Below are 23,634 nucleotides of genomic sequence, written 5' to 3'. Positions count from 1 at the left end.
TGATACTGTACTCGAGCTGTTCAACCGGTTTTCAGCTATTAACAACAATTATCGTAGGAGGAGATGGGAAAATGCAAAGCATCTTCGTATTATTGTGTGCAGGTATTTTCCAAGAAGACATCCATTAGACAGTGTATACCACGATCGGAAAATACCCTATTTTGGGGCAAATCGTTGAACCTAAATTCGTTTTAATTGTCAATAACTAATTATCCAACTCAATTTAATTAGTAAACAGGGTTACATCAGGTGGTTAAAATCAGTACCGAGACTAACCAACTTTATATGCCATCGAGTAAACATTCTAGAAATAACGCGCGATTTACCAAATTTTGCCCTTACGTAAATTTATATATAGATTCAGTTTAAAACTCTGTCTAGAACCTAGACTACATCAACAACAACATCGGTGGTCTGCGTGGGTTACAAGACCTGGTTGATAATGATTACAAATTTATTCTACTTTATATTTTATATAACTGACACTATAACATAAAATACCTATGCATCATAAATACTTTATTAAGTTTGTTTTGTTTAGATAATTTCAACATATTAATTTCATTTAGAATTATCATTGATATTAAACAGCTTAGATATTATACGTATTTCCATATACTGTGAAATCTTTTTACTTCAAAGGGACCTCTCTAAAAATGGCTTGAGTACATTGTCAGAAAATACATTTGCTGGTTTGACGGCGTTGGAAGCCCTGTAAGTGTATTGATTATAAAATGATGATTTAAAGGTCCCTTTTTATTAAAAAAATAAATTAAATTATTTTTTGTTTGATTGTTATAATATTTTAATTCATGAAAATAAGCTAAAAATGATAATTATCACATTATTGATAATGGAACATTGTAATTACTTACTTGTACGGTATGCATTCTTTACTTGAAGGGATTTGAGTTTTAACCAAATAAGTATGTTGCCAGCAAATTCTTTCACTGGTTTGACAGCATTGGAACGACTGTAAGTGTATTGCTAATTATTATTATTCTTACAAATATAATTTTTTAATATTTTAATTACACATAGTGCATTGTTGGCTAAAACAACATTAACAGAAGAATTATTAGCACCTTAATATTCATTCATTTTTATTCAGTCAGAATAATAGAAGAAAATACAAAATTTCAAAATATACATTAATTTCATAGCTAAATATTCATAACTAAAATGCTCTATAGCGTATTGTATCGTAAGAATACTAATTTAAACAAAAATAACATATTTCAGTAAGTTAGTACAGCATGTTCCTAAATTCTTACATTCTTGCAATCAGTGAGGCCAGTAGCTTGTGCAGCAACTGAATAAACATTTTAGTAATAGGCCTACTAAAAAAAATTATTAATTTTTCTGCCTTTTATTGTTTTTAGCTATACTACTTCTAATGCGACTTATGTCCATAATGTATTAACACTATGAGATATTTAAATATTTCAGGTGAAAGAATAAATAAAATAATTAATTTTAAAAATGCGAAAAGTTGGCATATCAAACATTCATGCAGTACACTGTGCATTCTTTTCCCCTTTTTAAGGTAGTTGAGAAATAACCTAATAAGCATATTATTGTCAGCAAATGCATTCAACGAAGTCAGACATAAGTCGCATTAGAAGTAGCTTAAAAAGCATTTTTCGTCAAAACAGCGATTGCAACAACTTAAACTTTAGACTGAGATATTTCTGGAAGTAAACATGGCATCAAGATATTTTTTCGGTATTTTATATCTTTGGATTATGTAGTTTCAGTATTTATGAAAATCTCAATTTTGAAAATTCCAACATATGTCTGATTCGATTTTGCTTGCGTGTGCCACGTTTGCTGTTTTAACAGCATTGGAGTTACTATACTGTGTATTGTTTATTTACAAATTGTTTCTTCTATTTCCTAAGGTATTTGGACAATAACCGAATAAGCATATTATCAGCAAATGCATTTGCTGGTCTTACAGCATTGAAGTTACTGTATGTGTATTATTTATTTACAAATTGTTTCATTTAAAAATGTGAAAGAAAGAAAGAGCTGCAGCAAATAGTTTTTAATGAGTGCCATTAACCCACTTATTTTTCAGGAATTTAAGATCCAATGATATAACTACCATAGAACAAAACGCATTTTCTTCCTTTGCTTCATCATTGTCAGCTTTGTAAGTTAAAAACTTTGTAATTTAAATAACATATTTTTATTCTTTTACCATGAACAATGAAGGATTTGAATTCCATCTGTTGTTCCATCCTTTTATTCTAGAATACAATTTTTCTCCCGTCGTTAGTCCGATACCATTCATTCATCAGTGGAAAATTATTTCCATTTATTGTCATAGCATATAAAATGTTCAATAGTTTTATCCTAAACGCCATAACAATTATTACATACATTTGACAGTCTCCCGTTGCGGAACATTTTAATGTTCGAGTGGTGTATCTATATATCAATTTACGTAGGGGGAACATGTCACTAAACGCGCGTTACTTCTAGAATGTTTACTCGAAGGTATATAAAATTGGTTCTTACTTTCGGTACTAATTTTAACCACCTGATGTAACCCTATTTACTAATTAAATTGAGTTAGATAATTAGTTATTGACGATTAAAACGAGTTTAGGTTCAACGATTTGCCCCAAATAGGGGTGTTTTCCGATCGTGGTATATACTGTCTAATGGATGTCCATCTTGAAAAATACCCGTACACAATAATACGAGGATGCTTCGCATTTTCCTATCCCCTCATCTACCATCTAGTATAAAACAATTTTTTTTAATGCTGTGTAAGCAGTACATCCAGTCGTTTGTTCGCTCGCTACAAGCACAACCAACTCCCATCCCAACCCACAAACACACACCAACTCACTCAATCCCCGAATACCCAATTTATTCATTTCATTATTTTGTTTTAATAATAAAAAGAAATGATAACGTCAACTCAATTTAAAACTACATTATTATTTTGTAGATGGTTGACTGACAACAACTTACAGGTATACAACAAACAAACCTTTAAAGAACTGACAAACTTAACAGAAATGTAAGTATGGTGAACAAACACATACTATAGAATCGTACCGCGGTCTATGTACGTATAGTCATGAATATTATACCTGCAGAAGGCAGACGAGTTATATGTTGTTGTTAAGCCTACATGATCAATTTAAAATTTGTAAATGATCAATTTAGGCTAAGTAACCTGGAAGATTAGGACTTGAGAACTAGCTCATTTGTCCATCGTAACTGAAAACCCTTCATAAACAAACGAAGGAGACCACATTTCCAGATTGCACGCTATAATGAGTTCATTGACTTTCCTTGGACTAACTTGTTTGGCAGTGAATTCCAGTCGTCCATTTTTCCATCCGTGCTTTCAATGGCAAATACATGTAGTTTGTTTTGTATCATTATTACAACTCTTTACTTGTTTATATTTATTTTACTTTTATATATATTGTATGATATAATTGTATTTTTTTATGTGAGCGATTGTGCCGGTCATGAATTTCCGTAAAGACCAAATGAATCTGATATGCATTTTTTATAATATTTAATCTTGATTTAGGTTTTAAAATCTTGAAACAATGACCTTGAGTCTCGAGATACTGTATAATGTATCATAATAATTTAACTTATCCAAAAAGTGCCAGTCGGGTCTGCAATTATATTATAATAATTATATATAATAATAATTATATTTACCTTTTATTTATTCTCATAGGGTCTCGGATTTTACATGCTTATGTGCGATTGTAGTCGACCTTGATTTATATTGCCGTCCCGGCGTAGATCCCTTTGCTTCATGTGAAGACTTATTAGGCAGTGACTACATACGGGTATTAATGTGGATAATTGGAATTTCATCTGTCATTGGCAATTTGGTCGTTATCATATCACGGCAGTGTAAAAAGGATAACAACACAAGTAATGATAATGATATTAATAAAGTCCAAACCACACTCATCACCAACCTTGCCGTGTCTGACCTGTTAATGGCAGCATATCTGGTAATAATTGTAAGTGTAGATATGTATTACAGAGGGCGATATGCACAATTTGAAATATATTGGAAATCGAGTCCTCTTTGCAGTGTTGCTGGTGCAATTGCCACTCTCTCTGGTCAGTCTTCGGTTTTTACATTAATGCTTTTAAGCATCGACCGTGCTATAAACATCGCTTATCCATTTAGTACCAAACGTCTTAGTTGCAGAAATTGTAGAATTATTATCGGAATTGCATGGGTGTGTTGGATTGTGCTCAGCTTTCTCCCCATTGTAGCAAACGTCATAACATACACTACCTACTACAAAGACGACTACGGGTATTTCGGGTATAGATATTATGGAGTAAAGAGTGTGTGCCTTGCACTACCATTATCAAAAAGCCATTGGCCAGGCTGGGAATATGCTTTTGCTATCTACATAGGATTCAACAGTGTAGGTTTTATCGTCATCTCTGTAAGTTATATAATCATTTTCGTGTCTATCAAGCGCACAGCAGCGGGTGCTAACAGAAAACGGAGAAGTAGAGAAGATATTAAACTAGCAGTGAAAATAGGGTTTCTCGTTTTCACTGATTTATGTTGCTGGTTACCTATTGTATTGATGGCAATTGGTGCTGAACTGGATTGGTGGGTACTTCCTGTGGAAATATATATTTTGTCAGCGACGTTCATCATACCAATTAACTCCTCGGTCAATCCCTATCTATACACAATTATCAACTGTTGCTTTACTTGTTTAAGCAAAGATAAGAAACCAAACGTTGCCAATACCAATCGAACACGGCAGGTGGCTGTTATACAGCTTCAGGAAATGAGACCTAGAAATACTGACAGATAAAACCTAAACATTTTGTTGACATTTTTTGTTCTCATTAAAAGACACGTAATACTTCAGTAATCGTTTGTTGGCATGGCACCACTGCATATAAACTGTCAATAACTATATACTAAAAAGTAGTTGTTAATAAGAATATATTGTTGTAATCGAAAGAAGGAATGTAAACGAAAATTGTGAAAATTACAAGTATTTATAATAATAATAACTGTTCCTACATTACACTTTTTACTATCATTTTTTTTTATTTTGTATAGTTAGTTTATTTAATCAAATTTGTTACATTTTACATTTTACACTCTTGTATAGTTACTTTATTTAATCAAATTGTGCATCACTGTAATTTTGTTTAAACCTTTTTTAATAATTATTGACTTTCTCAAGCTCTGTCTACACTATCAAACTTTATCTGCCCATATATGGACATGATGATGTCATATCACTACCATATTTAAGCATAGCACTACCATATATGGGCACATAAAGTTTGATAGTGTAGACAATGCTTTAGATAAAAAACATAAGTGTTTGATTGTGTATTATTAGACATTGTGATCAAATTGTTAGTTAACGCTCAAGATATGCAGTTTACATACTATTAAACAATATTGTAAAATGTACCTAACGTTATTGTTGTATCTGGGGAAACTCCATATATGACTGTAGACATAATGTAAAAAATAGTAATTAAAGAAATTATGAATAGAAATAGTATATTGTATATTTAATACATTTATATTTAATTATTAAAATTAGAAATATAAATGTGATATAAACCTTCAATTAATAGCAGAAAACATGATATCAAAGATTATCATTCAAGTAGGCTTTTAAGAAGAAGTGTTAGACAATTGACGTAAAGATTTTGACCAGGATAGCCGGCCACAAACAGTCACCAATTAAACATGTTTATTTCCGTTTTGGTTATGACAATAAAATGTTTTAGAATTAGTTAATTTTCCATAAGATTCGTTGCGTAGATAAGGCTCATAGCACATTCTATAATAAAGGGAAATTGCGAACAAGTGATCGAGTTGATTAGTATGTAAATTCATAATAAACCGATGGGCACGCTAATAATTATCTACGTGTATTCATAGTTTTCCTCAATGTTTATGAGTTAAGATTATCATTCCTGGCGAAAATATCATTTTAAACGCTAAAAGGTAGTATATTTTTTAGCAAGAATGTATATTTCAATAACTAATCACTGTTTTGATATTTACTTTAGCTGTTACTATTAAAGATATAGGCCTATTGTCCTCCTGAAAAATATATTTTCATTGTTGTTGAATATGAATTTTTTTTTTAATTAAAAATTATTCACTTATAAAATTCAAATGTAATTTAATTTTTTTCTTTTTTCTATAAAGTGAAGAACTTTTTTTAAAGTGAATTCGTTTCATCATTTTCATGTTTTGGGGGCCAATACATCTTTAATATCTTAAGTAAATATTTAAACATTTCCGACCGATTAATTAAGTTCAATTATACCATGTCAAATTGATTGATGTCAATAATTATTTTGGCAATATCTTATTGTAATTTACATCAAACTGCCTTTCGTCATTCATTAAAATATAGGCCTACAGTCTTGTGATCAACGTTTCCTAATTCCGAAGGTTCAATAAACCTTGGATAAAAAACTTGTTATGCGAATATATTATTACTATTGAAGTTAATTATTAATCAGAAATACCTAATAGTACTAATTGCTGATATTATTATACAGGTTTTCAACAATTGTAAATTGTCGGTGTAAAAACAATTATGGTAAATAATACAACTGAAACGACAGCAGACGAAAGACTTTCTTCGATTTACAGACGATGTGATATCACACTCAAGTGGATGTATGATGCCACAGAAATCATACAAGAAGAACAAGTCTTCATTTACGCGCTACCAATTTATTACGTGTTTTGTGCGCTTGCTTGTGTAATGAACATCACTGTAATGATGTTAATTATGGCTAAGAAAAAACTGAGAAAGAAACAGAATGTTTTCATAAGTTTGCTAGCGTTCTCTGATGCATGGAGCTCTGTTTTTAACATTCTGGTCTTTACACTGATACCGCTCAAGATCAGATATTACTGTTTGGTGTTTGCAGTATCGCAGTCATTTATCTTTATATCAATTTGTGCGGTTGCTTTCATCGCTATCGATCGCTACATCGCACTCGTTTGGGCACCGATGAAATATCATCTTATTGTCACCAAGAAGACTTGTACGATAACCGTTATTATTTTGTTTGTAAGTCACCTAGTTTATGTCAGTACGATGAGCTTATTCATTCTGTGTGAACCATGTTTTGTTTTTGGTGTACTTTTTTACATCATGTTGACCACGTTTCTGTATATCACAATTTACAGAAGTATTGCCAACTGTAGAAACAGTATCTCTCGGTCGACACACCGAGTAGAAGAGTCCAAAATGATATTGAAGACTTTTTCTATTATAGTATGTGTGTTTATTTTCACAGTTGGACTCGCTTCATTGGTGAATATTTTAAATATCTTTATATGGCCTATTTTTAAAGTAAACTTGGGGTCTATGCTTCAAATGTATTTTACTTACTGCATGCTGACCATAAACTATCTTGCGAATCCTATAGTTTACTGGTTCCGGCTTACTGAATTTAAAAAGGCGTTTGAAGAAACAGTTTGTTTAAAGCTTACTTGAAAGAAACATTTACTGATTCCGCCGGCCTACTGAATTTAAAAAGGAACGAGTTATTAAAGAATGCTTGACAGAAACGTTTACTGGTAACTAAATTTGAAAATGCGTTTGAAGAAATGGTTGAAAGAAACATAGAAACAATTTGTGTTAGATGGGTTGAAGAAACATTTACTGATTTAAAGAAACGATTTGTTCTATAAACAAAATTATTTGAAAGAAACATTGTGTTATATAGGTTGGAAAGAAACATTTTAACTGTCGTGGTTTTGACTTATTCAATTTTAAAAAAAGACTCTAAAGAAACGAATTGTTTAAATATTGGTTACGTTACTGGTTTTGGCTTACTGAATTTGTAACGTTGGTTTAAGAACCGTTTTTTTAGATAAGGTTGAAGAAACAATTACTGGTTCCAGAATTTAAAAAGTTTGTTTAAGAAACGATTTGTTTTAATATTAGTTGAAAGGAACATTTATCGGTTTCGGCTAACCGAATTTTTAAGATTTTAAAAATCGGTTGAAGAAACAGACCGGTTTAAAATAAATTGAAGAAATGTTTACTGGTTGCGGAAGACACTGAACATTTAAAAGGCGGTTAAAAACGATGTAATATTTTTGTTCGTATTAACAGTTGGTTAATGACATGTGATTCTTGTTTAACGTTGATATTTTAATAACATCAAATAACAAAATCAAATTGTTTTTACTATCTTGTTATTAGGAATTATTGTACTTTGACAATAACAATATGGAAGGCTAATAGCATTCGGCTACAACCAACTTGTTTGTGTATCAAAATATACATTGCTTTTCTGTAAATATTTATTCTGTAATTAATTAAAACATAACAATTTGAACATCGGTTTATACTTGTAGCTCATTTTCTAGTACGTTTATGAATATAATAAAATACTATTTTGAAACAATTATTATGTATAAAATCAAAAATACATAGACAAATACATGTCTTTATTTTGTTCCCAAACCTAATAATATGGTCTATGAATTTCCCGAGTGATCATAATATCAAAACGGTTACTAGGTTTGGTCTACTAGTCATCCATTTATAGAAGCAATGAAGAAAATCGTGTTCGTCTTTGAACAACATGTGGTGTAAATGTATGCTTTTTTATTTTTATTTTCTTAAAAACAATACTAGAATTTTAAAAGAATATTGCATTTCACATTAACTACGTCACATCCTACACCTTTAAAACAAGAACACACCATCTTACGACTTGAGGTTAGACACAAACGTATCTTGATCATAGACGTCCTTATATAGGCCTACAATCTGGAAAGTTAGATTACACCTAATTAAACTTATCCTATCAAAGAACAAGAAATATATTTAATTCCTTATCACGTCATAATGTCAATTTTCATTAACATTCATTGTTATTGTACGACGCAATCTCATCAAATTAATGTAATCATTAATTATTGACAACCATGCCACTGTCGGCTAATTATTATTCACAATATATGATCAACACACTGATTGTAATATCATCTAAGTTAATTTTCAAAGTATCTGTCATTCTGTCAAATACATCTCAATTACAACAAAGTATAATAATGACACAACAGAAAGACAGGACGTTACCGCGCAAGCGTGACACTAGAAAACGCAAGTGCAAAGTATTATGAGATGAAAACAAAACAGTTATTGGTATGATTTGTCTAATGTAAGGTATATAATTAAAAAATAAGTAGAGATTGAATCCTTATTTAAAGTCAACTTCTTGTCAAATTGTCACTTACTGCAAACGTGAGTTATTTCTTTCACTGCTCTTCTAAACTCAGAAAGGCGAAACCAGTAAATAATTGGATTAGCAAGAGAGTTAATCACTAACAAGCAATGATATATATAAAGCGTAAGAATATTTTCCTTATTTGGTTCACTAGAAAACCCATGCAAAATCTTTATGATATTGTGTACACAAATGGGTCCACATGTTAGAGTTAGCACACCGACTATTATACAAAACGTTGCTAACATCTTTCGAGATGCGTCTACACTTTGCGTTGAAACTGGAATTTTTCTTCTGTATTTTCGAATGGATTTGTAAATTAGAAAATAAATAGCTGCGTTTACTATCAAGTACACAGATGTAACAATAGTCAGGCATATAGGACATAACCCAAAACAAATACTAATAACAATCTGGCTTACTATTATAACTATAACGGCTAATAAGAATGTCTTCTTAGTGACAATAAGATGGTATTTCATCGGAGCGATTAGCGATCAACAGCAATACAAGAGATTGAACATAATTGATATCAACATTACGGCGTTCATATAAGTCCATAGAATCCAATAACCATTATGTTTTAGCAATACAAATACGTAAGAGAACAGAACCAGAAGAGATCCCATAGCATCAGCAAAGGCCAGTAGACTTATGAAGATATTCTCTATTTTAGAAATAATAATTATAAAGTCAAGACAAATCCATTGGTGAAAAATGCGAAAGTACAAAATGTATAGAGGATTGGTAATGCGTAAATGAAGAACCGATCGGTTTTAAACAGCTCATATGCTTGATCTGAACTTGTATTTTGCTGGCTCATTTTTATGTTTACTTTTGGTTCAAGTTTTTTGGAAAGATTTTTAGCCACAGAGTTTCTTTAAAGTCACAGTATACTGCAATATCGATAAAACCTGCCTGCTCTAACAAACAAGACTGCAACAAGAATAAACCATAGTGATTGGTGGATTAACTAATAAACATATTAAAGCGGATTATTCCAATCACGTGTCACAATGTATACACTTTTAGGCAATGTGATGCGGTAATACTTTAGAGTCCTTAAGTTTGGTAGGTGTAGTTAAAGCACCTGTTAAAGCACCAAATATCCCCTAACGCTTTTCTAAAATCAGTAAGTCGAAACCAGTAAATGAAAGGATTCGCAATAGAATTTATCATTAACAAACAATAATATATATATATTGTAAATACATCTTTCCTGAAATCATTATTACTACTGACCTTTAAAACGACAATTAAGTTGTTTACACATAAAGGTGCACATGTTAAAATGAACACGCCTACAATGATACAAAAAGTCGTCAACATCTTTGTAGAAGTTAGTCTTGGCAATTGATTGCGCTTGCTGTGCCTACGAATACTTAAGTAAATCGATATGTATAAAATTGTGTTTATAAACATATATACCAACAACACTATGGATACAATTATATTGGTTACGTATATTGTGAGAAATACCTGAATTGTTAGGACCATTAAAACGGCAATTGTGCACGTTTTCTTGGTGACAATAAGATGGTATTTCATCGGTGCCCAAACGAGAGCGATGTAACGATCAATAGCGATACAAGCGATTGAACATATTGATACAAAATATGTTCCATTAAATACTTTGAATAGATAGTAATAACCATCATGTTTGTTCAACAATAAAATGTATGCTACTATTGTTAACATAGGATTAATTGCGTCCGTTAATGCAAGTAAACTTACAAAAACGTTTTGCTTCTTTCGAAGCTTTTTAGAAGAAATAATCAGAATTAAAACGAAGATGTTCGCAAGGAAAGCGATTACACAAAATCCGTAGAGAATTGGTAATGCGTAAATATAGAAACGTTCCGTATTGAGAATCGCAGATGTTTCATTCATCCAAACGTATATTGGTGTTATAGTTGTCATTTTACCATCACATCGTATTTTGTACACATCCAAAACTGCAAGGAATTCACCTATCTAAACGCAACAGCAAATCGCTTCACATATTATGTAGAACTAATTCCATTTCTGAACAAAACGTCAGACCATAAGACAGACGTGTGTGTATCGTAATAATTCTTAACAATATCATACAAACGCAAGCGGAGATTTTGTAATATATATTCTCGTCCCTTTTGTAAAGCTGAGTCGTATCTTATAAACCCTTTGTAGGCCTATATATTACATCTAAATTCCAGATATAATAAAACCATAGAATACGAGAATATTCTTAATACGAAAGGGGCCCAGCAGCTTATCCCATCCTCAGCTCATGTCCGAGACAACGTTTTGATAACCTTGGATCTTCAATCATTATAATGTTTTGCCAATAGCTTATCACGAACGAGTTTTTACGATTTAAGAGTTTTCTACAGAATTGTTAGTCATTTAACAAATTGACCGGATTCCGTAATGTGCGTAGCGTAAATTTGGTAGAAGGTACTAACGAGCTACCACGGTGTAGTACCAACATTGCTGCCGGGATGTAACCCCCTACTTTTCCGAAAAATGACATGAGTTTTAAGACCTTATCCGAGAAGAACAACCAGAACAATGGTCGAGGATTGCCTTGAACCTGTGCCGATTGTATACCTCTGGTTTACGCCGCTTCTGCCTTAACCGCTCACCATCTGCCAAGCTATGTTTTATCCTTAGAATGTGCAGGAGCATTATTTTTTTTTCTTTTTTTTTTTCCGTTAGATCTCAGTTCTCTTATTAGCTTTTCGACACTGTCACAATATTGGAGTGATGATACAATTGCAAACAATCTCATTCGATTAACCAAATATACAAAGGACTTTAAAAATATTGAAATAATTACCGTAGTTGATGTATGGGTTTGAAAACGTAACCGGCTGTCATCAGCTTTGCTCGTTTGTAAACATTCACAAATATTAGTTCAATTTAAGTTGCTGAGAATATTTACGTGTTAAATTCACCACACGCATGCGCACACACACACAGTTCAGAATGATATTAAGTCGAACCAACGAGCAGTGACAATTTAGACTTTTCTACAAAATTAGTATGCATTACATAAATAATGTTTTAAGAATCATTACAGATTGAATAAACCTTTCATTAAAATGAAAAGATTAACATTCAGTTGTTACAACTATTTTCGTTGGAATTGTACTTATCTAAAATAAATTCGAAAAAGATTTACAAGACAGACAAACCCATCTATCAATGAAGTAAGTGAACAGCAAAGATCAAAGAAAGTCGGTGTACATGTTGGTGTTAGTATTGCCGTTGTTATGAACGCAATTCTGGTCTATTAATGTTAAAAGGTAAAGGTATTAAACATCTAGGCTTAACAGCTGGAAACTGAGGGAATTCGGAGTATACCCTTCGGACCCATGGCAGCCAGCAGTAGTGTGCTTACCCGGATCAGCACATTGAGACGATCCCCTACTCTTTTCAAAAAGTGTACAAAGTTGGCATGTATGCACTGTATGTACACGGGACCAACGGCTTTACATCATATCCGAAGGACAAGGCAATGAGAGTAAAGAATCTATATGGCACAGACAAGCTCCAGCTCATGCCTATCAATATGATAGTCTGATTTTCACACCATCATTATCAGGTATAATACAACCCATTATTATACAGTCTCTAGGCCTACTAAGTCATAACACAATATCAATAATGTATGCTAACAGCAAATCAAGGTTCAACATATGAATAATCTCACGTTTATTACATGCCAAATTGATAAGTTATAATAGCAAGAAATAAATAGAATGAGAGAATTCATATTTATATATGTCACCCGTGATGCACACAATAGTCAAGATGATGCATTGTTTGATTCAACAAATATGCAGAGAACTTGAACAAGAGTAAACCAAATGTATTAGTAAACTTTGATTCACAATCCACGTGTCACTATTACTAATTTTAATTAATTTAGAGTAGTGTGATTTCCGTCATTCTGTAAAGCCCTAATAAATGTCCACGCGCCCTTAATGTCCACGCGCCCTTAATGTCCACGCGCCCTAATTTTCGCTTATTTTTACAGTGATCGCGAAAATTAGGGGTTGTTAATTTGAAACTTAAGTTCGGTATTTATATAACCACAGTTAGTAGTTTCGTTTAAAGCACCAAATATCGCCTAACGCTTTTCTGAATTCTGTAAGTCGAAACCAGTAAATAAAAGGATTTACAATCGAATTTAAAAATAACAAACAATGAAATATATATACTGTTAATACATCTTTGCTAACGTAATTACTACTACTGTCCTTTACGAGAACTATAGTGCTTACACACACAGGTACACATGTTAAAATAAACACGCCTACAATGATACAAAAAGTCGTCAACATTTTTGTAGAATTCATACCTGGTAATTGATTGCGTTTGCTGTGTCTACGAATACTGAAGTAAATCGTTACATATAAAAACGTGTTAATAAACAAATAAACCAATAAAATAATTGAAAAACGTATAGAGGTGATGTATATCGTAACAAAAGTTTGAATTGTTAGAACTGTTAAAACTGCAATTGCGCACGTTTTCTTGGTGACAATAAGATGATATTTCATCGGTGCCCAAACAAGGGCGATGTAACGATCAATTGCGATACAAGCGATTGAACAGGCAGATACCAAATATGTTCCATTAAATACTCGGAATAGATAGTTATAACCATCATGTTTGTTCAACAATAAAATGTACGATACTATGGTTAACATCGGATTAACTGCGTCAGTTGAAGCAAGTAAACTTACAAAAACGTTTTGCTTCTTTCGGAGCCTTTTAGAAGAAATAATCAGAATTAAAACGAAGATGTTCGCAAAGAAAGCGATTACACAAAATCCGTAAAGAATTGGTAATGCGTAAATATAGAAACGTTCCGTATTGAGAATTTTGCATGCTTCATTCATCCAAACGTCTTTTGTTACTGATGGAGTTGTCATTTTACAATCAAATTGTGTTTTACACACATCCAAGTCAAGGCAAAGTCAATTCACCTACAACCTATAACAAAAACATGTATAAAAACTCTCTAACGATTTCGAGTATAATTTTAAAATGTCTAAACAGGACTCTAAATAATAGACAATACGTGTATGTACAATGTTACTACAGAAAATAAGCTGTCGCAATACTTCAGTAATACAATTTCAAACCACCTCGTTCGATTAGACAAATATACAAAGGACTTCAAACAAAATGTTGAATTAATTAGTTGTTGGTGAAATGAAACTGCTGACCTCTTCGATGAGACATGATTAAAGAGTAAATGAAGAACTAATACGACGGGGGAAAAACAATTAACTATACGACATAGAAAGGAATAAGAGTGACACTGATGTTGATAAGATTCAACTAGGCTTCCACCTTGAGATAGGTCACCTATTGGATAAACTCAACGATCTAGAATTCGTCGCAGTTTTTAAGATGTCAATATTAATAAGTGGCGCTACTGCGCATACGTATTGGCATTTTAACATAAAAAAACAATGTTAACAGGCGTTAATAAAATAAAACAATCGTAACTATTGTATGTGGACTGCCTGTCTGAAACTGAATTGATAATACAGTAACTCATACGCGTTAACTTAGTAATAGGGAGGTTTTTCACCATTACGAATATTTTATTTTATTTTTATTTTATTCAATCGAAACCAACAGCGATAATTACCGCCACACACGATACAAACAAAGCCAGGACTGTTTAAAACACCTTGATTGGTCCTAACATTGATCAAGGGCTTCTCTCGTCCAGTGCCCACCTTGACCAGAGAAAAGACATAAGCCAATACGTCTGAGGCAGATACTAGATGCAGGGGCTGCCATAAGAGTCAGCAGTGCTGATTTCAAATGCCTAACGGGACCCCATCTCCATATACAGCACCCGATATTCCCAGATGGTCTCCCATCCAAGCTCTAACGGAAACGAATACGTTACAAATATTCTCTTCTGTTTTGCATGGCAAAACGAAATTACAGAGCGGATGATAACTTTTAAAACTGCTATTTATACAAAATTTCGTTAAATTTATCTCGCATTTACAGTAAAAATCGTGATAATAGGTCAAAAGCTAATTGTTTTATATTTACAAATATGAAATGTTCGTCAGCACGAACACGCTTTACAATTAATATGAAAAGGGGACCGGCTTAAAAGTAGCTGTTTACAAAAAAAAAACAGGTTTAAAAGTTCAATATCAATTTTGTTGCCATGCAATGTTTGCTGCCTTACAAATAATGATCGTTCTGCATTGTGTGGTTGCAGAGCCTCCCTATTATAACGTTCTATTCTGGCATGTTGACGCGTGGGAGTCTGTTTTGTAATTTGCTACTTGGGTTATGAACTTGTAACAAAACAACCAAAGAAGGGCGAGTACAATAATACTCGCCTACAGCATCATTTTACTGAATGTGTCACGGTCTGTGGATTTATTTAAATCATTTTATTTAAAACATATTTATACAGGATAAAAACACATTATCAGGTATAAAACCTGTTTTAGACAAGGTCCTATTTTTAGAATAATGATACTACAATATCTAATGACTTACAATCGATAACCGAGTAACTTTTGTAATAACAATGTTCTTTCGATATACTTTTTCCTTAAAGATGTATTGTTCCCCGAAAATATATAAAATTAGGATTAATATTAAATCAGACTTTGAATAAATTATTTTGTAGGTAGTTTTAATCAAGTTAATCACTTCTGTAGAAAAAAAACCCGGAAATAATTATTCACTTATAAAATGACAAAATGCTTAAATTCAACCAAAAACCCACTGGCTGGCAACCAATTTGAATATTTTTTGCTTTAAATTACAGTTTTTTAGGTAAATACATTTTGTTTTCGATCCAATTTTTGGTCAAAGTGGATAACTATTAGGCTACATTAAAATGGCATATTCAACAACAACAAAAATTTCCAGGGGGACAATACATCTTTAGTGACTTACAATCGGCAACCGAGTAGCTTTTGTAAATAACAATGTTCTTTAGATATACATTTTCCTTAAAAGAATTTCACGACGCTCGTTCTGCTTCACTGCTTTTGGAAAATATGTGGGTTATATTTAATTTGCAATTTCATAATAAACAGGGGTTTCAAAAGCGGAGCCACCCTTTCAGCTTCTGCCGTTATGTATCTTCATTCATCTGATGTATCACATGATCCGATTTGATCCAATCAAATCAAAACACATCATACCATGTAAAGGCTTGGTTACGATTTGTACAATTAATCGTCAAGTTTCTGTTGAAGGCTGCTAAATATTTGGCGTATAATTTATCCGTTTACTAACATGGCAGAACAAAGGTATGTCGGAAAATGTTATTTAAGTACGTTACATTTAACTCTACTCATAAGGTCCTGTAATGGTGTTCTACAGGGATCTGTTTTAGGACCAATTTCATGCTCTCCGTATCTACATTTTCGATTATTTGCAGACTGTTATCTATACCCACAATTCATTTTTTTATATCAAAGAGAGTACGACATAAAACCCATAATAATAAAACACCATGTACCTACAATCGAACGGTTATAGCATGGAGGTATAAAATAAATGTAATACCTCCATGGTTATAGGGCCTAGATCTTTCCGAAATAATAGAATAGGCATGCAGTTAGAATAATATATAAACCGATGGTACATTGCAAATATATTAATTATTAACTCCAAAATTTGTTTTATTTAGAGGTAAAAATAAACACATATTAATTGATCAAGGTAAATTATTGAAGAGGTAGCTTAGCATTAGGCGCAGGACTAGCAATGCTTTTTTCTAGTTTATATTTCACATAATTTAATACTTTGAGATTTGATTTTGAGGCAGTCAACAAGAAAAGAACAATTAAATTGCTAATAATTATTATTCGACAAAATGATGTTATAAGTTAGCTTCATCCACTGGACGTCCCATAGTTTTGTTATTCTTAAGTATATATATTTTTTTTTTCAGAAAAGAAACTTCTGCTTCTTCTTCATACGAAGAGAAATTTGTAAAGGATGTAAGTTGAGCTGTACATTATAAACCAATGTAGTATGAACTATGAAATGTTTATTTAAAGATTTTCCCCCAAAAAAAATGAAAGATAAAGATCAATTTTAAAAAAGACTTTGAATATGCCATTTCGCAGTTTTAAAACTATATAAAAAATGTTTTCACTTATAAAGAGATAAAATAAAAAGTTAAATTTAACCGAACACTCATTGACTTCCACAGTCAATTTGACTATTTTGTATGCTTTTTTAAATTACATTTGTAAATACATTTTTTTCGATCCAATTATGTGACATTAAGATTGTATATTCAGAGAAAATGTGTGTTTTCAAGGGGACAATATATTTTTAAGCACCTAGGAAATATAATTATCGAAAACCCTTATCTACACACATTAACCATTCTTATTTTTAACTTTATAAAATAACTTTAGATTGAGCTTAAAGATATTGATCCATATGGTACATATGAGAAAATAGTTGATAATTTCTTTAAAGAACACGCCGGTCCGGTAAGTATTACACTGCACTGTACAAAAGCGAGCGTGGGCTACTAAAACCAAGGCAATACAACAACAATGAGCTCGCCTTGCCAAGATAGTAACTCGTAACAGGTCTTTTGATCTTATGTCTGGCTGCGACAAATACCAACAGTACTGTACTATGTACACATGCGGCGCGGTGTCGCAGCCAGACATAAACCATTTGAACTCCAGAGACTAGCATCCTGTTGTTAGATTGCCTTGCTATACTGTCCATTGGGTTACTAGCGACATTTACTTAATTCCTCTATTCAAATAATGCATTTTATTTAATGCGAACTAAGGACCTTGCAGTGCGTTATGCGTTCTGTATTCACATAGACGCTTTCACGGGCAAAAACATATCATATAAAATAATTAAATATTAATTAAATAATATTCCGTTATTTTGATGAATTATAAGTGATTCCAGTTAAGATAATACAATTACTCTACCCTGTTGACAGGATGGTAAGATGGACAACCGTGAACTGGATGCTTTCTTTGCAGGTTGGAAAAAGGAAGGTAGGCCTATATAATACAATTTTGATTTTAGTACGAAAATTATACTGATCTTTTATTTTATTTTATTTTTTTTGTAACCCTCTAAATATAATTGGATTGGGCCATAATGTATATTATTGTTATTAGTACAGTATTAGTGTAGTTTTAGTTTTAAAAAAGTTTTGTAATAGCGTTGAGGAGTCAGATTTTATGTTTTTAGTTGCTAATCAAAATATGAAAAATGTTTTAGTTTCAGTTTTGATTTTCCATTGTTTATGTATAGTTTTTTAAGTAATTTTTTAAATATTTGTAATATGTTGTTCCAATTAAATATTATTATAACATGCTAAATTTTCTATAATTGATGAAAACGTGACTAAATGATCAAAGCAACCAAGATTACTTCGGAAACCGTTGCTGTTCATTTATTGTTTAATTCAGTGAGGCTTCGAAATATATCATACTACATTTTGTATGCAGTAGAGTAATTTATGTCTAAATCGTGGGGTCATTTGTATTTGTTTAGAATTTGGACGATTGTGGATCACATGATAAATTATAAGTCCCCTATTTTTACGATCATATAGCCCGGTGTATTATCATATTTTTTGTCAGCGCGACCCCTTAACAACAGCATAACAACAATGCGTTGCGTGCTCCCTCGAGATCGCAGTGTATGACTATTTGCAGTGGAAGACCGAAACTACTCGACTTCTCCCTTAACAATCCCATCCGAAACTACCCGACCTCTCCCTTAACAATCCCATCCGAATCTACCCGACCTCTTCCTTAACAATCCCATCCGAATCTACCCGACCTCTCCCTTAACAATCCCATACGAAACTACCTGACCTCTCCCTTAACAATCCCATCCGATTCTTCTATAATTTTTTTCACCATCTCAATTTAATTTTCAATTTCAAGATAACTATAGTATTTACAAAATATTCCCAACCTTATCAATATTTTTCAGCTTTCCATACTGCTCTATCAAAATACGTTATGGACAAATTTATTTTGAATAAGAAATATATTATAATAACGCCCTCTATATTGTATGTATTTAAATTGATTATAGCGCCCTCTATTGTTTGTTCCAGCTTTCATCAAGTCTCTCGGAATTTCCTTTGTCTAACCAGTTTCTAATGACCAGTCATATTAATTAATTAAAAAGTACAATTCTTTTCAATTCTACAACTAGTCTGCACAATTTTGGCGCTTACACACATTTTCCTGGCGGACAATACCGGTACTTCAATCAACACCGTCTAATATGTATCTTGCATTTTGTCTTTCAGACATGATTGCCACCGATATTTCACAAGAAACTTCAGCAGTCATCGCCGCTATATTTGACGTATCCTTTAGTCACAGTATCACAGTCCTGTACGCTGGCCCTCTGGGACTGAAGAGGTCGACCAGTAATATTAAGAATAATATAATAGCGTCCTCTATATTTATTTAAATTGATTATAGCGGCCTCTATTGTTTGTTCTAGCTTTCATCAAGTCTCTCGGGATTTCATTCTTTTAACTTGGGACCAGTATCATATCAATTAATTTTTAATTAAACAGTAGTCCACAACTAATCTGCACAATTTTGGCGTTCTTACCAATTTTTCATGCGGACAATACCAGTACTAATTATTCTATCGACGATCGTATACCGATACACTTATTATTGAAAGTAATCATAGTTTCTTGTTTGATTGACTTAAACTTATAAATAGGAAGACGATTCTAGACAACTTTCTGTGGTGGAAGGCAGAGGCATCGGAGCATTGTCTTTCTTCTGTGATGTAAGTATGCAACATTCAGTACATGCACACTATCAATATTGCACTATGATTTCACTAAAATTATTTTGCACATAAACTTTTCCTTGCTGTATCTAAAATTTATTTCTTGTTAGAAGATTTTTTTAGATGGGATGTTTTTATATTTGTATAAATAAGATCAAAACAGTACTGCCTGCAGATTGGCTATAAAACGACAAAACCTTTTGGACTTAACATTAGGAACACACTCCCAGATCGGTAAAATTATTCCATCGATTACTTAAATTCCAATATTAACAACCATTTGAGTAGTATTTTAGTTACATCTCTAAATTGTTTATATCTACCAAGCTATCTTCATTGTTTTCTACTCTTACTCTCGCCACCCTCTATTCACCAGCCTAGCTGTGCCGCCTCTGTTTTTATTTCTTTATTCCAGTCCACTCAGCAGAGCTTGTCTGCTTAATGTTCTCAATTTTGTCCAAGTACTCTCACTTGCTCTGCTATTTTTTCTAGCTGTTTATTTTACCGTTTTGATTTAGATTTTTGCTTATTTTATGTTGTATCTCCATTGAGATCCAGCCACAGATACCCACAGTATAGTCATTTTTTTCTATAATTTGCCTTTGGATTTATATATATATATATATATATATATATATTATACATAAAATAAATGAGTACAATTTTCCCAAGCATGCTAAAAATATACATTTTTTATCAATACACAATACACATCTTTGTGATGAATGAATTTTGATTTATGTAATACTTTTAAATATGGAATGTTCTATATGTTTATACAATTGTGTATGTTCTGTCCAAGCATTTTTAGTTTGTCTTGGAACGAATAAGAATTATTGTATAACATGTCTACTGACTTTTCAGGAGAGGTTTAAAATAGACGATACAGACGAAAGTAAATCTCTTAATGAGAGCGAGTTACGGGTTGCTTTAACAAACGCAGGTAAGAAAGTCCCCATGGCCTCGATACAACCACACCAACCTGCCTTAAGCTACTTTCACATCGCGCCCGGTTTCTGAGAAAAGTATTGCGAGCGTTGAGCGTGCTTTCACATCAAGCACGAATTTGGTTATCCGTTGTCACGTCATGTTCACTGCTGCTTGGACGAAAGAAAAAAATCGCACGATTTCAAGAAACAAGTATCATTTTGATCCATCGCTACGAATTCGGAGCCCTAATCAGGTACGAAATCAAATCGTACAAATTTGGTGTGAACGATCCTATGTTTTACCACTGAACCCATTTTCTACGATATTTTTCTCCGGGCGCGATGTGAAAGCAGCTTTATTCTTAAAACATTGCGATGTATAGGCCTACTGTATGTCCAAGGTGTGATTTGGACTTTTTATACAGATTTTATTAATTAAATGAATTATAATATTTTTTAATTTCAGGTTTTAAACCTAGTGACACCGTACTCAAACATCTTATCAGTCGATACCTTGGCAGTGACAATAAGATAACATACAACGAATTTTTCCTCATGGTTTCAAAGATTCGTTATGTCATTCGTAAGTTAATCTATGTCTTCTATTCTTCCGTATTTTTGTTTAGTAACAAGCACAACCACTATGACACCATGGCTATTCGTCCGACCACGCTTGATGATTCCCCCATTATTTCGAACATCGTATGACACTTACTGATTTCACTATTCACACGATCGCCGTGTAACGTACGATACCACTATAAGCAGGACCACTTTATGGTGCTTGATGATTCCAGCGCAAGTGATACAGAAAATAATATTAAACTATTTTTTACAGGGAAATTTGAAAAGCTTGGTGGGTCGTCTAAGAAATCTGTGACCTTATCGCTTGAAGATGTAAGTAAATCATTCGGTGTATTAGACTTTAAGCCCCATTTATACTAGGACGATATCGACGATAACTTTGGGTTATATACAAAATATGCCATTTTAATGTCACATAAAAACTTTTACCAAAAATTGAATCGAAAACTAATTTCTTTACCTGAAAAAGACAATGTGTTGGAATTTTTATTTTCTATTATTTAACTGTTTATTAATGTTTCTTTATGAAATATTTTTTTATGATAGTTTTTTTAATAAATTTTTTTAAACTGCGAAATTACCTATTGATTGATCTTCATTTTTTATGTTTGTGGGGGACAATACATTATCATTTTAGATTCATGAGTGAATTTCCTATAGCGTCCTCTGTTTTGACTCAGAATATTTTTTTACCACGACTACTATTACAACACTGCTTTTCACTTGCTTGTGCAAAATAACATTTCATAATTATCTTTTATATATTTATATTTCAATTGCAATTGTATTGAACCAGGCTTTAGAGATAACTAAGTCTATGTTGGGCTTTGCCCATGTTAAACTCTAGACACGCCATAGCCAATAACGATTAATGTGTCGAATTTGGAATAAATAGATAAATTGTCCACTATAACAAACGTTCTAAAAACGAAACTCTGTGATCTACTAGGATTAGTACTGTAGAGTGGCTAAGTTTGATTTTAGAGAAGAATCGTGTACTTGTGTCAACTTCCCACAGCTACCAAATGATCACAACAAATAGAGACCAAACGGCAAGACCCCTAGTGGCCGCCATATTGAAATTAAAATGGCCGCCATGGTTAAAAGACCTCCATCATCAAACATCATCAATAATTAACAACCAAATTCATCCATGTTTCTTAGACGCATGGAGTCTCAGCTGGTCTATGATTTTGGTGGTTTATGCTTTTCATATCTTTTTTTTTAAACATTTATTATTTTTGTTCTGTGTTTCAATTGTTTACTTGTTGTTCTTGCTTTATTGTGACAATACTGTACCGTACGTTGAAAGTCAATACATGTTTTCGTGTGGGTCTATTACTTTTATACACATTTCTCTTTTTGTTCTTTTTCAGTTGTTGGAAATGTGTGTCAAGCTTTAGGAGATTTATACAGATATTAAGAGTGTAGACTCTTACAACGCATAACACTATGTTATATTTCATAACTGAAATTAAAATTAAGTTTTAAAAATTGCTTTACTTTATTGTCTATTGGGTCTGAACTTGAACCAAGAACGAGTGTTAATTTTATACGTGTTTCTTTGCGACAATGCTCAGGAAAATTTAAGTTAGGAAATAAATAGGTTTGTTGAATGGTAATTATTACACATATCAGGAAACAAAATAAATGATTTTAGACTGCCGTAAATCTAGTCCAAATCATGAATCTATATAGTCTTTTAGAAATTCGTTTTTACCAAATTTGAATAATATTTTTAACACCTGTGTCTCTAGACTGTAATTTGTAACCTTACGGTTTTAACTCATTTTTTTTACTATTATTGCCATTTTTATAGTCATTTATATGATTCTTTTTAATTGGAATTGCTGTCACGAAGACAAATAAAGTTTCTTGTATCTTTTATATTGTTTATTAGTTTTTGTTGTAAAACTTCACAAACTGTTTCTTTAACAATAAATAAAATTCTGTTATGTAAAGATGTCTTTTGTCTAACACGTCACACGGAGCTACAAGTTTCAGGGAGTGAATATGTCCTATTACTGATCATTTATTGTTTTTGCTCCAT

At 32.3% G+C, this 23,634-nt stretch overlaps 2 protein-coding genes across 2 annotated transcripts; both read left to right on the top strand.

Annotated features, from left to right (window-relative positions):
• The first annotated feature begins 917 nt into the window (after nt 1-917).
• On the top strand, nt 918-4,835 carry LOC144852300 (uncharacterized). Its single transcript, XM_078710074.1, has 7 exons — nt 918-975; nt 1,902-1,973; nt 2,081-2,155; nt 2,963-3,034; nt 3,716-4,001; nt 4,485-4,624; nt 4,739-4,835. Exons 1-7 carry the CDS (start codon nt 929-931, stop codon nt 4,833-4,835), a joined length of 789 nt encoding a protein of 262 aa, XP_078566200.1. The 5' UTR covers nt 918-928.
• Nucleotides 4,836-16,453: 11,618 nt separating this feature from the next.
• On the top strand, nt 16,454-23,469 carry LOC144852125 (sorcin-like). The gene is made up of 10 exons (XM_078709843.1): nt 16,454-16,556; nt 17,204-17,252; nt 17,679-17,756; nt 18,233-18,290; nt 19,568-19,626; nt 19,999-20,067; nt 20,935-21,013; nt 21,466-21,582; nt 21,838-21,896; nt 22,961-23,469. Exons 1-10 carry the CDS (start codon nt 16,543-16,545, stop codon nt 22,985-22,987), a joined length of 609 nt encoding a protein of 202 aa, XP_078565969.1. The 5' UTR covers nt 16,454-16,542; the 3' UTR covers nt 22,988-23,469.
• Nucleotides 23,470-23,634: the final 165 nt, after the last annotated feature.

This window comes from Antedon bifida, chromosome 9 (assembly GCF_963402885.1).
Source record: "Antedon bifida chromosome 9, ecAntBifi1.1, whole genome shotgun sequence".
Taxonomy (NCBI): domain Eukaryota; kingdom Metazoa; phylum Echinodermata; class Crinoidea; order Comatulida; family Antedonidae; genus Antedon; species Antedon bifida.
Note: the sequence above shows the minus strand (reverse complement) of the source record. Positions and strands in the feature narration are given on the sequence as shown.

What these genes read in the sequence shown, in the direction of transcription:
- LOC144852300 (XM_078710074.1), top strand. Translation starts at nt 929, where the DNA reads ATGTTGCCAGCAAATTCTTTCACTGGTTTGACAGCATTGGAACGACT. An exon ending in TTGACAGCATTGGAACGACT is followed by an intron (nt 976 to 1,901) that starts GTAAGTGTATTG and finishes CTATTTCCTAAG; the next exon opens with GTATTTGGACAATAACCGAA. An exon ending in CTTACAGCATTGAAGTTACT is followed by an intron (nt 1,974 to 2,080) that starts GTATGTGTATTA and finishes CTTATTTTTCAG; the next exon opens with GAATTTAAGATCCAATGATA.
- LOC144852125 (XM_078709843.1), top strand. An exon ending in AAGAGAAATTTGTAAAGGAT is followed by an intron (nt 17,253 to 17,678) that starts GTAAGTTGAGCT and finishes AAATAACTTTAG; the next exon opens with ATTGAGCTTAAAGATATTGA. An exon ending in CATTGTCTTTCTTCTGTGAT is followed by an intron (nt 20,068 to 20,934) that starts GTAAGTATGCAA and finishes CTGACTTTTCAG; the next exon opens with GAGAGGTTTAAAATAGACGA.